General features: G+C 37.9%; 1 protein-coding gene across 1 annotated transcript in view; it reads right to left on the reverse strand.

The window, feature by feature from the left end:
• bard1 (BRCA1 associated RING domain 1) overlaps positions 1-18,564 on the reverse strand; it is a 46,994-nt gene continuing 28,430 nt past the window's right edge. The window contains exons 8-10 of the mRNA XM_079821323.1: positions 13,943-14,038; positions 4,211-4,308; positions 1-1,901 (exon numbers count right to left, since the gene is read on the reverse strand). Coding sequence (XP_079677449.1) covers positions 1,566-1,901; positions 4,211-4,308; positions 13,943-14,038 — 530 coding nt within the window. The 3' untranslated portion in view covers positions 1-1,565. The remainder of the gene's footprint in view (positions 1,902-4,210; positions 4,309-13,942; positions 14,039-18,564) is intronic.

An 18,564-nucleotide genomic window follows, 5' to 3' on the forward strand; every position in this document is an offset into this window, starting at 1 on the left:
GAATTTTTGTCAGAGATTTAGAAATGTTGTTGCGCTTTTGTTAAACTGAAAGAAAATGAAAATTTTCATTTCACTTTATATTTTATTTCAAGTTTTTTTTTAAGGTTTTAGTTTTATTTGTACAATAACACTGGTCAGATGATGCCTGAGCTAGTCAACAAAAAAAAAACAGCTGGTAATTTACTCAAATATTACCACGGTTGTGCAAGATAAACACACGTTTGAATTGAATGGGAACTAACCTCCAAAAGAAAAACTAGGCTTGTCTGAAGACTAGACTTGAGACATTGCACTCTCTAACTGAAATCCAGTATAGCATCATTCATTACATATAGTGAAGAAAGCTTGCTTGGCAGCAGAAATTCCCAAACATACAAAAAAAGATCATTCTTCAGTAGTTCTGAGATTTGTAACAGCCTCTGTTGGGTCCTGCTATAAGTCTAGGCAATAATTATAAAGTTAGATCTCCAGTCGTTCCCTTCAATATAAATTCAGGCTAAAAAAAAGATTATCTTGGATGAATAGAAAGCCAGCATTCATATTAAAGAATGTCATATTCATACAATTCATATTTGCCCCCAGGATTGTATCTGTCTGCACACATTGCTCTGTAAAAGTGCATGTGACAGCTCTTAACACTTCGTAGCGAGATGATAAAGTTTGCAAAGTCAGGTGTTAAGAGTTAAGGGTGCATGTTTCCTTCTACCCACAGGACCCTCAATACCCTCCAATTAATCACCCCACGAAACCCTGTCCACACCACTAATTGCCTCCCTCCACGTCCCTGCAGGACGAGGGCGAAGCAATTTAATGCGGCTCACAGCAATCAATAGCAATTAGGAGCATCCCTGACTAATCCCATTGAAAGCCGCGTCTTGGGAGATGGCCAAAGAGGGCCAGAAATCTTTCATTTTTTTAACCCTTGCAGAAACAACGAGCAAAGAAAACGTGCTTGTTTGAAAGCGCCAACATTTGAGAATTAATTGCTCTTTTTCTTTTCATTCATCTCTTTGGGTATTTTTCCCCCCATCTAATCTAAATGCCACCTCATCATCTGTAGAGACACAGAAAGCCAGAGCCCCATTATCCTGTCCTGGTCTATATGAATACCATTTGGGTTTTTTAAACAAAAGCTATCCAAGCAATTAGCATTGCATTTTAAAGTCTGATGAAGATGCAAGTTCTGTCTGGTGGAATATAAAGCAAAATCCCACGAGATCTCTGAATGGTTGGCACACAAGTTGCAAGTCTGCTCAAAATAGGTCATGTATCCTAACAATGGCAAACGTTTTTATAATTTTCTAGCTTTTAGATGGCATAATTTTACTGAGAAAAAAAAAGAACAAGCACAATAGACTCTAAAAAGCGTGCAAATACTTTCTCCTGAGAGTTGCCACGTGACTTGAATCTTTATTTTGCCTCGCATACAAAAGCTTGATTAAAACGGCGCAATTATGATTTCTCCATCTTCAGATACGAATAAAAACTATTTCTTTTATGCAGACAAAAGGTTTTATTTGATGTCATGAAGTTGAAACAGAATACTACAGCAAGGATATGGTGGTCTAGGTCTCCGGCACAGGCAGGAGCTGAAAGGCAGCTATGCAGTCCAGAAGCCACGTGGATGGAGCCGACCACACCTTACCTACCCGGACCTTCTGGGGTTTGTAGGAGTTCTGAGGATCATATAAGATATACTGGGTGCAGAGAATCTGGTCTGAACCAGGCTGGGCGTGGTAGGCCGCTGCGCTCAGGGTTTGCGTGACGTCGCTGTCGGGCTTGGGCTGGCGATTCAGAAGCTGACCTCCTCCCGCTTTCACTAACTGAAGGAGCTCCTGTTTAGGCGGCTTGAGGAAGGAGCCCAGCATGTAGAAGAAGCAGCCATCAAAGAGTGGAGGCATCTAAAGATGTATGAGAAATGGAGAACAATTCAGTACATTAAGCATCAGTGAAGTACCTGAGTAGATCCTTTATGACATCCTAAAATGGCCTTCATCGTAATTATTGGCGTTTTGTTAAGCCTTTGCCATACTGATAGTGGAAGTGACAGGAAATTATTGGAAAAAGAAGGAGAAAGCTGACTGGGTCACAAAACAGGCTTTAATGGAACCCACAATTCCCACTTGAGCACCAAAGCTCAATGGATCTGAAGTGTGCGAACTGCCAAGTGACAATTCAGACAGAAATATTTGCATTTTTAAAGGTGATGCATGAATACTGGTAACCCTTTTTGAACAATATAAAATCTGATTCCATTTCTGAGCTAGTTCAACTTCATAACCGCAGAAACCCTTTAAATAGAGCACTTCAAAACTAAAAGGGTAACTGCCTGCCACAAAGAGATAAAAGCAGGTGTAAAGAAAAAAGTGCTAGATTATGGTTCAGTGAAAGTCTGAGCCACTTTAAGTGCAATCAATGAAAGTCTCTGCAGGACATCTGGGGTTAAAGTGACACGCTTCTACTCTGGTATGGTCTGGATGGTACTGGGACAATGCCAGCTCAGGGGAGCTGTAAGATGCCCGTAAGATGTGGGTCACTGGCACACACTTGTTGAGAGGTCAACGCGCTAGTCTCAGGCCATTACAGTCGCACAATAACCAGGACACACTTGCAATTTCACAATACATCAATGGAACAACATTATTTTCATTTGTTTTTCCTCTAAGTTTTTTTTTTTTTTTAAGAAATAAATCATTTTATTCAGCAAGGATGCATTAAATTGATCAAAGTGACACAAAAGACTTTTACACTTGGTATGAAATAAATGTATATAATCTCCACAAAAAACTATTAACCGTTTTCAATATTGATAATATAAAATGTAATTTGAGCTCCATATCAGCAATTTAGAATGATTTCTGAATGATCTTGTGTCATGTCATTGTGTCACTGGAGTAATGACTGCTAAAAATTCAGCTTTGCCATCACAGGAATAAATTACATAGTAAAATATATTCAAATAGAAAACAGTTATTTTAAATTTGAATAATTTCACAATTTTAGTGTTTTTACTGTATTTTTCAAATAAATGCAGCCTTGGGGAGCACAAGATTTCTTTCAAAAACATTCATAAAATCCCACATTTTTGGACGGTAGCTATGTATTGTTGCAAAAAAAAAAAAAGATTATATATCATATGACAGACAGACAGACAGACAGACAGATAGAGACAGATAGAGACAGATAGAGACAGATAGATAGATAGACAGATAGACAGACAGACAGACAGACAGACAGACAGACAGACAGACAGACAGACAGACAGACAGACAGACATCAAGGCATGATTTTAAAACTGTTTTTCACAACATGAACACAATTAAGAATTATATTGAATAATTTTCACTAATGTAACCATTCATATGCATCAATATACCAATTTACAGTAATAAACTTCCATAATTACCCACATATATTTACTAAAATATTCAATACCTTCTGTGATAATCTTCGAGTGATGATGCAAAGGAATCATCAAATCAGAGTTCTGAATCTGAATTTATTCAAACTTTCCCTCTCAAGCACAATTTTTGCTACTGAAGTTTGAATCAGAAGTGCAATTAAAATATCTTTATACTAACATAATAAATTGCAAAGTAATGAGACAAGAAATGCTTCCGCAGCTGGCCTTTAGAAAACTTCATGGACAAATTGAAATGTAAAGCCATTTTGATGTTCACAAATGTTGATTCATTTTACATAACCATCGAAATAATCATAAATGTATTGTGAAAATATCACCTCGTCCTACCACGCATCCAAAACCCTGTGTTTTTTATGGTAAATGACGGCAAAGATGCTGCTATTAATATGCGTCACCAGTTTTCTTAGCAATCAGAGCAGAACAGCAAGCTTGGCTTCTTTGCTGCAATGCATTTGAGCAGTACACCGTGGCCTAGGGAGATCACCAGTGCCCTATATTGTCTCACAATACACAGTCCTCTCAGAAAGTCACAAGTGCGTTGCCTCCCTTTGAATTCCCTGTCCTCGAGGAAGTGTGTGACTTTCTAAACAAGCCACAATCCATAGCACAGTCAGTAATAAAAGCCAAGCCGGCCTGAGGAGAGCAGATCAACATGGCAGATTGACAATGAGAGACCATTAAAGAGCAGGACCAGGAGAGGGTTTCACTCAGCCATTATTCCTCCTCTCTGGAGAGGAAAATGTGTCGATAACTGTTAGACCCTCTACATGTCAGCCTGTCACTCACCAGGCTGCCTCTGTTCGCACGGGCACGTAGGGGGCCGTCACCTGCCTCGTACCCGCTCTCACTGACCCAGCTGCCTGCCTGAAGGCTACAACTCACCCCTGGAAGAAAGAATGAGAATGAGAAAGCGAATCAGAACAGATCAACTTAGCAGCTATACATCAGCTTTATACAGGAATAGTTAAAATTCTGTCATTATTTACTCCTCCTCATGTCATTTCAAACCTGTATGCTACTTTACAACAAATTTTTTGAAAAATTCTCTTGGATGGCTTCATAAGGCTGAAAATATACTGGCTAATACATTTATTACAGTTATTTTACGGTGCTTTTAAAGAGCTGGTCCTTTTTTGTTTCATGGGCGTGCGGGTTTGGAACAACACAAGGGCGAGAAAATGTTCATTTTCCGGGTGAAGTCTTCTTTTAAGGTGTAAAAGAAATCTGCGGTTTCAAGGCAAATATGTACAACAGCAGTGATGCAACGCGCACTTAAATTCTGCAAGTCTTATGCTGCATTTTACAACTTGAATTTGGGAAAAGTAACAGAGCAGGACAAGATTTTCAGGGCAGGAATACGCACAGCTAGAAGGGATCATGGATCTCTAACTTTATCTCGCTTATTCATTTCTGTCAGGTAAATTTCTTCACAAAACGTTTTCAGCACAATATACTTCAAGTGATCTCTCTGCTGCACAAGGCTGTCTAAAAAACAGCTGCTGCTTCACACATATATAAAAAACAAATCCTCCATCACAAGCCTTTTTCGCCCGCTGAACTTGTTTACAACTATTTGGTAGCGTTCTGCTCAGTTTGCCCTAGTTGTACGTCTGGCTGAAATGGCCCTTTCTTGACTGAAGAGCTCTAGAGTAGCAGGCAGCTATTGTCTGTTGTTCCAATGAGAATGACAGAAAAAGGACAAGGGGAATAAATGGGCACCTTGTAGAGTGTCTAAAAATATTTCTGAAGCAGTTAAAGAGGAGAGCAACGATGATAGCTCTCATTGGCTTCTCCAACGGTCTTGTGTGCCTTTATATTGAAACAGGGTTATAACAGTTTGCCATTTGCTTTTATTTTAATAATATTTCTAAATATACTTGTGCATGTGTGTGTGTGCATACATACAGTTGTACCCCCTTGACCTGCAAGACATTTTGCTGCCAAGAACAAAATGTTATGAAAACAATTCAACAAAGGCATCCATTCACTTATAGAAAGTTTAATACACATCTGAGTTATTCTGAGAACGTAAAGTTGATGAGAAATTAAAAAATAATAATAATAATTGATTTGGCTTTTAAAAATTTGGGTTCAAAATGATTCAACCACTAAAAGTAAAATTTTGTGCAGAATCTTTTATTCTTTATAGCCTCCAATAAGTGCTTAGAAGCTTCTGTTACCTCTCTACTGCAATCTCGGCTCATTCCTTGCTGTAAAAAAGCTTCCAAATATTTTCAATGAGATTTAAATCTGAAGACAGGCCACTAAAGAACATTCAACGACTGATCCCTGAACCAAGCTTAAGTAGATTTGGATGTATACTTTGGGAAGCCTGTCATGCAGGAACGTTCATTGATCATCAAGCTTGAATCTCTGCACCAAAGGCATTGCTCTCTTTGCCAAAATGGCTTAACACTACAAAAGAATTTATGATGTCCTTCATACAGTCAAGATTTCCACTTCCTGCAACAGCAAAACACCCCCATAACAAGACTGGACCTCCATGTTTGACCATGGAGATGGTGTTCTTCTGATCAGGAACTTTGCCCTTTTATTTTTTTGCACCAGACATATCGCTGATCCATGGGTCCAAACAGCTCCAGTTTGGTCACATCACTCCATAAAACATTCTTCCAGAACAGGTCTTTCCAAATGAATTTTAGCATATTTTTATGTTCTTCTTGGTCAAGAGTGGCATTCTGCAAAATATCCCAACATGAAGGCCATGCTTGTCTTGTTCTTATACTCTGCATTGGAATGTTTTTTCCTCCTTTCATCAGGTCATCTTGCAGATCTTTGGCAGTAACTCGAGGGTTTTTCTCAGTTGCTCTGATCAAACATTTTATTCCCCTCAATGATATTGTGCTTTTTCTTCAAAAACCCTCAAAGGTTTTCTGGTACAACACATTTTAAACTGTGTTTAGGCTGCCAGCTGTGTCTCTAGGAACTTTTAGTCTTTTGGAAATCTTCTTGCAGCCATAGACTTTCTAATGTAATAGAACAATTCTCTGTAGCTTTTTTGAGAGCTCTTTTGACTCGGCAATATTTGCTACTCAACTTTGGCACATGCATGGCCTAAATGTATGTATGTGTGTGTAGCAGCACAAGCTAATTCAGTTTTGTTATAGAGATTCCAAAGGCTTAATTCTGTTTTAACACAATTTTGTACCATACCATACAAATAAGTGACTTAAAAACAGCAGCGTTGAATAGGGGTTGAATAATTATGACAGCTGTATTACAAAAAAATCCTATAACTCAAAAGCATTACATTATATATTGACATTAACACTTTTAATTGGCCACTAAACTGTTATAGATACTATTTCTTTTTATATATAAACTCTGTATCTTTAGAAAAGCCTACATTTATACATTTCTACAGTCTCCGGAGGGGTGGATCATTTTGATCGTAACTGCAATATGTTAATAATGTTTCTATTTAAAAAATATGCTGTTCTTTTGTACTTTCTATTCATCAAAGAACCCTTCCCCTCGTTCTCTCTGCTCTCAGAGGAAGACGTCTCGAAACTCATCCTTTTCAATCAACCTACTACCTGTCTGCTTGATCTTATCCCCTTCAAGCCATTTCTTCAGTTGAACCAGCACTCATTCACATCAACAACACCTCTCTTCACACTGGTACCTTTCCCACAGCATTTAAGCAGGCTCGAATAACCCCACTGCTTAAGAGACCCACTCTAAATCCAGCACTTTTAGAAAACTACAAAACGACATCCCTTCTTCCATTCATTGCTAAGAAACTTGAGCAAATCATGTTCAACCAAGTCTCTACCTTTCTCACACAGAACAACCTCCTGGACAACAATCAGTCTGGCTTCAAAAGCGGCCACTCAACCGAGACTGCCTTGCTCTCGGTTACTGAAGCTCTGAGACTGGCAAGAGCAGCATCCAAAAACATCAGTCCTCATCTTGCTGGATCTGTCTGCTGCTTTTGACATGGTTAACCACCAGATCCTCCTGTCTACCCTCATGACAATGGGCATCTCAGGAACCGCACTCCAGTGTTTCGAGTCTTACCATTCAGGTAAGTCTCAGGGTGTCTTGGAGGGGTCAGGTATCTATAAGTCGCAATATCTAGTTACTGGGGTGCCTCAGGGCTCACTGCTTGGACCACTTCTCCTCTCTATCTACATGACATCATTAAGATCTGTCATTCAGAAACATGGCTTTTCCTAACACTGCTATGCTGATGACATACAACTCTACCTCTCATTCCAGCCAGATGATCCGATGATAGCTGCCTTCTCAGCCTGCCTCGGACTGGATGAAGGAGCACAACCTTCAACTCAACCTTGCAAAGACAACTGCTTTTGATCTCGACCAACCCAACACTTAAAATCACAACTTCTGCATTCAGCTTGGTTCGTCACCCATAAATCCTTGCAGGACAGTCAGGAACCTCGGAGTTGGTGAATGATTTATAGAATGTTTTAACATTATTAACATAAAATAAGCATAACTTTAAAATGCCCACTGAAGTGCCTTGAAACGCGCAGCATTATTCAATGTGTTGACGTAATTTCCCCTGAAACAGGAAGACAGAGCGGGACATAAGCAGCTCCTCCCCTTTTTTAAAACAGCCAATAGCGTTTTGTTTATATCACAGTTTGACTAGTCTTTCAGCTCAGTAAAACTGCAGTTTCCTCCTAAACTTCCTTCCTTCCTTCTAACCGTTTCTCATCATAATCTCCTCCATATCGCTTTGAAATGCAGCATTCTGTGCAGAATTCAAATGGGTCCGATATGTTTTGTTTTCTGCACTGACTCGCGCATGTGATCCACTCTGCGCTCACGTGTCTCTGGACCGGAGCAGACTGTGTGTGTTTGTGCACTACGGCGGTGCGTGTGTAACTAACGTGAAACCAGACTTCATTCTCCTCAACTGAAATCATATTTACACTGTCTGAATTGTTGCCCATCCCCTATATAGTGTACTGTGCCCTTGTGATGAGAAGCTGAAGTCTACAATGACGAAAAATCTGTGATCCATTTTAGCAGAAGTTAGAGACTGTACATTTTGAACGCTTATATCTCCTAAATGTGAATTTTGTCATTGTTTTGGAGCACACCAGCTTATTCATAACCTTAAGGCTAACATATTCATACTAAAAGCTAAAAAGCAAACTTTAGTCTATCAAAATATTATTCATTAAATATTTTGATAGTATTTTTAGTATACAATAATACTAATATAGTATAAAATAAATACAACAACAAATGCAACGGGCCAGGAATTAAAATAAAATTGGTGGGGTAACCAACCATTTTTTGTCCACATCCCTGTCTCTTATCATAATGGAAAAACCCACTTTAGATTAAAATTTTGCATTCCGTTGTGGCGGTGTGCCGCTGAGCCATTAGCAGGATTAGTATTCTTGCATCCAAAGTATCACTGTGTATCACTCTCTATATCCAGCCCTGCCAATGGTATCAGAACACCGACACCACCTATAGGAGCGAGTGCAGGCACACGCAAAATCCTCCATAGTAATCATGAGCTGTAATTGCACTTCCTCTGCCTCTTTAATTACAGTGTTCATTTCCCGGGACCCCATGAGGGCGGTGGCGGTGAGAATGCTACATCCCGGGGTTAATCCGACTCTCTCTATGGACGATAGGGCCAGGTTGTTAGCCGAGCACCAAAGAGCCATTAGCATATTAGCTAATTAGATTCACGATGATGGGAGACATCGAAGCTCAGCATGCATGTGTGCGGTGGGTGGCTGTGGATCATGGCGCTGGCAGCTCACACACTCATGGGCACTGAACCGTGATGCACTGAGCCATGGAGACCCATACAGAAAAGCTGAGGCACAGCATCAAGTACTCATACAGTGTGGCACAGAGACAGTGCTAAAACTGAATGATGTATACTTACTCACTCACTCATTAATTTTATGGCTGCACAAAAATCACATTGCGATGTGATCTGAATGGCAATATAATAAAAAAAGCATCATCTCATGTTAATGCTGAAGGTATGAAGGGTAAAAGAACAAAAAGTCTCCAATTTAAAGGTGCCCTAGAATGAGTTGAAACCATATTTTAAATTGTTCTCTGATATCTACATAGAGGGTATGTGACTTATTTAAGGGCAAAAATTGTCCAGATACGGTTTTACAGGTCCATTTACAACCCTAGAAATTGTCCCTAGAATGAAATGGTCTTTTTTTGCCTTATATGGAAGGGTCATGAATATTAATGTGGAGTTCTACTCTGATTGGCTTAGATTATGCATCCAACCTTATATGTTTGATCCTGTTTCTGACGAAGATGCAGATTTTGAGGAACAACCAATTGTTTTGAGATTGGAAATTGACGCTTCTGAGTGGTAAGTTTATTCTTTATTTTCAGTAAGAACCTGCAAAACGTAACGTCAGTACTATAACTTCAGCCTACATGTGAACTAGCATATAACATTAACTTTACATGTTAACGCATAACGTCAGCAGTCACTACTTTGTTTTTAGCATTGTGAAAATATTTTAATCATTGTAATGAGTCACCGTATGATTTTACAAAGATAGATTCTTCACTTTGAATCAAACTCTAAACACGAACTGGGTAGCGTGTAAATATGTTGTTTGTACAGTATAGTAAAGTTGTTGTTTTTTCAACAAATTGACTAGATGCCTTGTCAAATGACTATCTTTTCAACTTAAGTGGTGGAGAAGGTGGCGTTAGCTAGCATCTAAACTAAGCTTAGTTAAGTTAGCTCCTGAGTTATGTGTTGTTGATGAAATATAGGCTAAATTATAATTCTATCCGACAAAAGGGATTGCAATATGTATCTACGGTTGTATTTTGTAGGCAGAAAATAATAATATTAACCGTTGTCATTTGACATTTGTCAAACTGTTATGTATGCTACTTGGAGTTTCCTATTGTTACTGTACTAGCATCTTGCCTTGGATCAAGACAACACAGGGAATATTATCGTTAATGTTGTCTCACTATGAAACTTTCAATTTAATCAGAAATTGTTTAGACAGTCAATAAGTGGATAAAATCACTACTTACTGCTTGCGGGAATATAGTTTGAATTGCCACTTCACCAGTATCAGACACTGAGCGAAGCCTGTTTGATATTGTCCCAGGTTAGAAAAACTGTTCGTGGTGAAATGGGCTGAGCAAACAAACAACTTTGAATTAAACTCTGATATCTACATAGAGGGTATGTGACTTATTTAAGGGCAAAAATTGTCCAGATACGGTTTTACAGGTCCATTTACAACCCTAGAAATTGTCCCTAGAATGAAATGGTCTTTTTTTGCCTTATATGGAAGGGTCATGAATATTAATGTGGAGTTCTACTCTGATTGGCTTAGATTATGCATCCAACCTTATATGTTTGATCCTGTTTCTGACGAAGATGCAGATTTTGAGGAACAACCAATTGTTTTGAGATTGGAAATTGACGCTTCTGAGTGGTAAGTTTATTCTTTATTTTCAGTAAGAACCTGCAAAACGTAACGTCAGTACTATAACTTCAGCCTACATGTGAACTAGCATATAACATTAACTTTACATGTTAACGCATAATGTCAGCAGTCACTACTTTGTTTTTAGCATTGTGAAAATATTTTAATCATTGTAATGAGTCACCGTATGATTTTACAAAGATAGATTCTTCACTTTGAATCAAACTCTAAACACGAACTGGGTAGCGTGTAAATATGTTGTTTGTACAGTATAGTAAAGTTGTTGTTTTTTCAACAAATTGACTAGATGCCTTGTCAAATGACTATCTTTTCAACTTAAGTGGTGGAGAAGGTGGCGTTAGCTAGCATCTAAACTAAGCTTAGTTAAGTTAGCTCCTGAGTTATGTGTTGTTGATGAAATATAGGCTAAATTATAATTCTATCCGACAAAAGGGATTGCAATATGTATCTACGGTTGTATTTTGTAGGCAGAAAATAATAATATTAACCGTTGTCATTTGACATTTGTCAAACTGTTATGTATGCTACTTGGAGTTTCCTATTGTTACTGTACTAGCATCTTGCCTTGGATCAAGACAACACAGGGAATATTATCGTTAATGTTGTCTCACTATGAAACTTTCAATTTAATCAGAAATTGTTTAGACAGTCAATAAGTGGATAAAATCACTACTTACGGCTTGCGGGAATATAGTTTGAATTGCCACTTCACCAGTATCAGACACTGAGCGAAGCCTGTTTGATATTGTCCCAGGTTAGAAAAACTGTTCGTGGTGAAATGGGCTGAGCAAACAAACAACTTTGAATTAAATTGTTGCGGTATCCGGTTATAGATAAACATCAACCATGCCTGTTGACAGTTTTGTTCTGTGGGAAGGGTATGAAAAGTCCTCACGTCCCCTGCACAGCCTTGAACATAACATTTATTTCCATGATCTGCCATTTTCGCTGTCCTCGTTTGACGCTTGTTTCTTCACAATACCTGCAGAACTCCCGATGATTCGGCTGTGCAGTTCCGCTTGGCCATGGACATGTGCTGGCATATGCGTATGTTGGGGGCGTACATATTAATGATCCCGACTGTTGCGTAACAGTCAGTGTTATGTTGAGATTCGCCTATTTTTCCGTGGTGTTTTATCACAAACGAGATTTACATTATGAAGGAGGAAGCAATGGTGTTTGAGACTAACTGTATGTGATGTCCATGTACTGAACTCTTGTTATTCAACTATGGCATTTTTCATTCCTGGGCAACTTTAAAGGGGCAATATGTAGAATTCAGAAACCGTGGTTATTAGTGACACCAATGGCCTTTAAATGAACTGCAGCCAGCAACTTATTGCTCATGCTTGCACTCTTGCAAACGTAACATACAAGAGACTGAATGTGATTCAATGCCCCAATATGCTCACGGCAAAGATTGTTTTTTAAGCATTCGTTTCATGTGTCATAGAATGGAGCCTATCGGGAGCTTGCGTAAACGTCACATCCTTTTGATTTTCCCGCAGAAATGTCCAGTGTCATTTATGTAAAAATCAGTCTACAGGCTTTCATGGACAACCTAGGAAGTCAGGGAATAATGTGTTGTTTTTTTAAGTTTCATTACAAGCTGTTCGCACATTGGCAACAAGAAAGTGATTAATATATGAACATTCTAACATTTAGCCCCTTTAAGTCATTGCTCATGCTCTGCCAGAGAAAACAGTTACTCTTTAATATTGTTGATACTTGCTCAAAGTCAGATGTCTAGAGTAAAAAAAAACATTTTTTTAAAGTAACTCCCGGCATTCTATTATACCTAAAATGAAAAGTGATTTATTTTAAGGAATAGTGTCTCCAGTGTGATTTTGGTACACAAAAGTACAGAAAAAAAAGCTTTTTTCTATGATGCAATACAATATTTCCATTCTTATTATTCTAAATCTTATTCTTATTATATCACTATTATTAAATATTATAAGTAATATTTATAATATTAATAATAATAAACACTGAATATTCAATATTATTATTATACATGAACATTGAGCATATATTGTACATTGTATAAACTCAAGGAAGGCTTTAGAGTTTTAGTGTGTAGCTGAAAATAGTTTCTACATACAGTATGTAATGCATTCAATCATGTCCTTTTTGGTGACCCTGTGTTACCTTATTAGATTTGCATAATAACTAGAGCCGGTTAGAAATGCCATGAATTACATCAATGTGAAAATATAGTGAATCTGGAGCACTTGAAACACACTATAGATTTAAATCAAGATGCATCGAGCATCTCCAATACCCAGCAAGTAACATTTCTACCGCAAGGCTTTTTGCTTTGTTTTGTTTTTTCAAATCTATAGGGAGAACTGATAGATAATGCAGTAAATCTGCCCTCAAAAGGTGTTGTCTGCCATGGGCTGGCTATTAAAGAGACATCGCAAATATGTTAACAATAACCAAAGTAAAAAAATTGAGCTTGGAGAACAAACACCTCACCATGATCCCTCTATGCTGCAATGCGAGAAGGGCCGTGCACTTCTGATGTTGCTACCGCATAGAGCGAAATGAATTCAGCACAGAAAGCAGACTCAAAAAAAGAAAGGGATTTTTTAAAGGTAAATTAATGGGCACAGCTTCAACCGGAGTCTATTGATTTTCCCTATTGAACTGAAGCTGTGAGAAATCTTACGTATGGAATTATTCATTGCTGATCAATTCACGAGAAAAAGGACCACACGATAAGTTTATAGCTGCATCAAATGGAATGGAAAAAATAATGACTGTTTTCAAACATACGGAAACTGTGCAAATATAATTATTAATATTATATTTAAAAAAGTCTAGGTTTATAGTATTTTCTATTGGTTTTCCCAATAGAAATGTGCTTTGCTCATCAAGAACACTACAGAGTAAATGTGGACGTTAGCAAGCGCAATTTACCCAATTACTTTGGGCACTATATTGTAAGTTCTATCATTCAGAAACCTTGGCGTTCAGAAAGAGACATTTGAATAGTACTAATAGTCATGTAAACTCATCAAACTTTGACTCATTACTGTGTACTTACAGCTGAAACGGAGCATCCAGCAGCCGTTGAGGACGCCCTGTAGTGTGGTCAGGGTAGAGGGCATGATGGGAACATCTGGTAAAACCACATGGGTGACTGGAGAGACATTTAATCAAAGAGCAAAGCAGTTAATCACAATGAATTAAAAAAAGACTAATAATATAGTAATATTACATTTATTTCTATTGAGAACTAAGCATTGTAATCACTAAATATTCCCTTGTTTATGTCTAAAGCTCACTTGAATTTGTTAATCAGATTTGGTATTATGATTCCTTTAAAAGCTTCTTAAATTAAAATACTGTCTGTTAAGTTGTTGATTAACCAGGTAGTTGTCTCTGTTGTTTTAGTATTATCTAGTATATATACAATTATAGTATTAATTCATATTTTGAATTTGCTTTTATTTTTATAGTTTAAGTTTCAGTGATTTTGTTATGTGCTTTAACCATTTGCATAAGTTTTTATTTCTATTTATCTTTATTTTTGTTTTAGTACTTCAACTTAGGGCTGCACAATAAATCGAAATTTACATGAAATAATCGCAGCCTTTGCCAAACCGCGTGTGGTTTTATTGCGATTTATCATGCAGCCCTACTTCAACTCAAACTTATTTCAGTTACACAAAAAAAAGTGTTCATGCTACCTTAAAAGTTTGAGTTCAATCAACTTAAAACGTGAAGTTGTATTAGGTGACAACTTGGATGTTTGAGTTCTCTCAACAAGTTATTATAATGCAAATTTGTAAGTTGTGAAAGCTAATTGCAACAACATTTTTACTGTGTAGTTGCCAAGGCAACATTTCTTTTGCTAACCCTTTTGTTGTTGTTTTTCATCTAATGTTTACGGAGCCCCTAAAAGGATATGGTGATGGAAAAAAATGAGATTGAAGGAAAAAAGGTCTATGCTTTTGCATTTCCTCACAAATGTTTTGCGTTCCCTGAGAAGCTTAGCGTTCGCTTGCTAAATGTTTGCATTCCCCTGAAAAACGTTGCGTTTGCTTGCAAAACGTTCGAGTTCTCTGTGGGTGAATGCTACGGTGCTTCTAAGGGTGCGTTCACACTTGTAGTTCGGTTCGTTTGGTCCGGACTAAAAAACAAAAACAACAGCGAACCTAAAGTTACCGAACCAAAGGCATAGGGATACGGTCACAACCTGATTGGTCGGCTTTTTTGACATATATTTCGCGAAGGAGCTTGCTTACCGAACATTCAAAACAATGCTGTGCTGGATTAAACGCGATCATTGAACTCACGAAGAGCTCATAAAATGTTCAAAACATTCAAAACAGCACCAGGATTTCCTCCGTTGTATGCAGAAACGAACATCTGCATATATTGATGAGGCACTTTACCTCCTCGTTGCTCCACGTTTGCCCTCTACTCATTTTGGATACATCGATCTTTCCGCGTCGTCAAATCAGTTGCACACCAGAGTTCGTATGGCAGCGTTCACTTATGTTCAAATGAACCGCACTAACCGAGCAATCGCACCAGGGTTCGTATTAATAGAAACAAACATTCCAAGTGAGAACGCACCCTAAAAGGACATGGTGGTGGAAAAAAGAAATATAAGACAGGAGGAAAAATAATAAGTCAATGCTTTTGCTTTCTCGGCAGAACGCAAAAGTTTTTGCAAGAGAATGCAAAGTTTCTCGGGGGAACACAAAATCATTGAAAAATACTTTTTTTCCCATCACCATGTCTCTTTAGGGGCTCCGTAAATATCTATATTTTGAGTTTTAGTATTTTTTATATAGTTTGTTTGTTATAGTTATTAATATAACTGATGAACAACACCGCTCACAATGGATGTATCAGAAAAACAAAGCCACTACAGAGAGGCACCTAATAGAGAAGTAGTATGCTACACTTCTTCAAGCCCTAGGGATCCTTTTAATTCTAGAAAACGCAAAGCTCTTCTTTGTTGTGTGACAAACCCACAGCCTACATTCTTCCAAGAAAACATTCTTTTTCGTTTTGCCCTTGTTCAGCTACGTGCAACGTATGAGAAACTGCTTCAATTACTTTAATTTTACTCTGTTTCAATTTTGATTGCTTAGATGATGAGACACTGCGCATTGTTTGTCTGTTGGTGTGATTTCTGGAGTTGTCGAAAGACTCTGTAAGAGCTACATTTGTCACTGAAAGTGCTGGTTTCATAATGTATGATTTCATAATATCCCTCTTATGCTGCAGCTGGATGCCTTGTAATGCTCTTCTATCTGATGGAAGAAAGGCAAAGAAAGAAGAGACACTTCATTTCACTGCTCTGAAAATGTTTCATTGTTGTCGTCTCCAAGGGCTGAACAGTCCACGTGGTGTTGGAATAGTTCTATCCTCAGCAGACACAAACGTTTAGACACGTTAAGACCTGACATGCAATTAAATTGAACAATATGTATTCTGATTACATGCCACATATTTCATGATCATATGTATTATATGATTATTTGAAGGAAAATTAGCACGTCAAAAAATCTGTTTGGATGTTTTTTTTGGCACAAACAATTCTACACCATTGGTAATATAAACACTCATATGCATATGCATATGTAAATAAGCTTATGTTGCCACCAGGTTAATTTTGTTTTGTTTTAAAACGGATATTAGACTGCGCTGCATGTAGAAAAATAACATTTACAACATCGCAAAATGTATTAAAAGCCATTTTTCAACAGATTTGAATGTGGTTCTTCCAATCAGAATTTAGAGTCAAAACTATCAATTAGGGTTAGGCGATGTCTACCAAATTGGCATCAGACGATGATGTGATGGACGATGACATCTGGGGGTTGCGTTTGAGCATTAAAGGGTTAGTTCCCCCAAAAATGAAAATTCTGTCATTAATTACTTACCCTCATGTCGTTCGACACCCGTAAGACCTCCGTTCATCTTCGGAACAGAAATGAAGATATTTTAGTTGAAATCTGATGGCTCTGAAAGGCCTCCATTGGCACAATGGCACGGTTCACTCTCAACACCCTTAAAAGGTACTAAAGACGTCGTTACAAAGTCCATCTCACTACAGTGGTTCTAAAATAACTTTATGAATCGGCGATAATAGTAAATAACGACTTACATAGTGATGACGATTTCAAAACAAGGCATCATGAAGCTTCGAAGCGTTATGAATCAGCGAGTCGATTCAGCAGTTTGAATCGCCAAATTTCAGCAGTTTGGCGGTTTGACACGCGGTCCGAATCATGAATCGGCTTGCTGAATTATAACGCTTCGAAGCTTCATGATGCCTTGTTTTGAAATCGTCATAGTTTTTTTTCCCTTACTATGGCAGTCAATGGTTGCTCTATTTGCTTGGTTACAAACATTCTTCTAAATATCTTCTTTTGTGTTCAGCAGAACAAAGAAACTCATACATGGTTGGAGTAAATGATGACAGAATTTTCATTTTTGGGTGAACTATCCCTTTAAAGGGCTTGAATGAAATAGCGCTGAAATATCATTACCACAAACGATCCTTAGTACTTGTGGTGTGATCCGCACTGCTGTTTGTAAGTATACTTACATTTTTTGAAGTGTACTTTTTAAAGTGTACTTAAAGTGTACTTAAAGAGTACATTACTTAAAATATATTTTAGGTACATGTTAAACTGTATGCTCAAAATTGTCATTGTAACAATGCACTGAAAGTATATTTTAAAAATACATTATTTAATATCCTGATGTTTTAGTATATTTAAAGTTTACTTATTCATACTAAAGAAGCCATTGAGCATCGTCGAGAGGTTAAAAGGAATTAGATTGACGGTCGTGCGAGAGACGCTTCTCTATCGTCATCGTGTTAAACCCGCCAATAGCGCGCCAGGTAGATAAGCCAGTTTGTGATTGGTCCCCGCAGATTTGTAATGGAAGCAGGATAGAAAAATGAACAGGTTTCCAGCCTGAGCTCTTCATTAGTGATGTTGTTACATTTGATTTATTTGAATGGCCTTGAAAACAAGTGCATTCAACATTGGGAAAATGTCTCCAAAGTAATTAATTTAAATGGTAGAATATTTAAAATACTGTATTGTGTGAGATTATGTAATGTTCAAAGTATATTGTACAAAGTATAGCTAAGTAATAGGGATGTGACGGTGAGGACATTTTCCCACCGGTTAATCGACGTGTGACAACACCGGTAATACCGGTATCACCGACTCTGCTTTTAAATCACTAATTATATCTAACCGAAAGTAACATGCACACAACCGTTCGGGCTTTCATAACGCAACTGAAAACTGAACTGAAAACGCGCCAGTGCGCACACACACCGTGAATGACAGCTCGTCTGTAAATGCGCACTCTGTGAGGACATGAATGAATGACAGTTCGTCCGTAAATGCGCGCTTTTTTATGAAAAACATGACAAAAAAACAAATAAACTCCCTTAAATAGGCGCTTTTACGTTTCGCTTTGAAACCATATCTTCCGCGCTCATCTCAGTCAGCTCCTCACTCTTGTGATGAATGAAATCTGATGAATGACTCCTGCCGCTGCCGAGACTCACGGTCGGATCATGCTTTATTAAGCAGACACGTTCAGTTTTTATTTGTATTCTCTGTTCTCTAACTGAACTAGAGTATTTTATTACTATAAAAAAACAACGGTGGCACGGTGGGC

Source organism: Gobio gobio (genome assembly GCF_949357685.1).
Source record: "Gobio gobio genome assembly, chromosome: 7".
NCBI lineage: Eukaryota > Metazoa > Chordata > Actinopteri > Cypriniformes > Gobionidae > Gobio > Gobio gobio.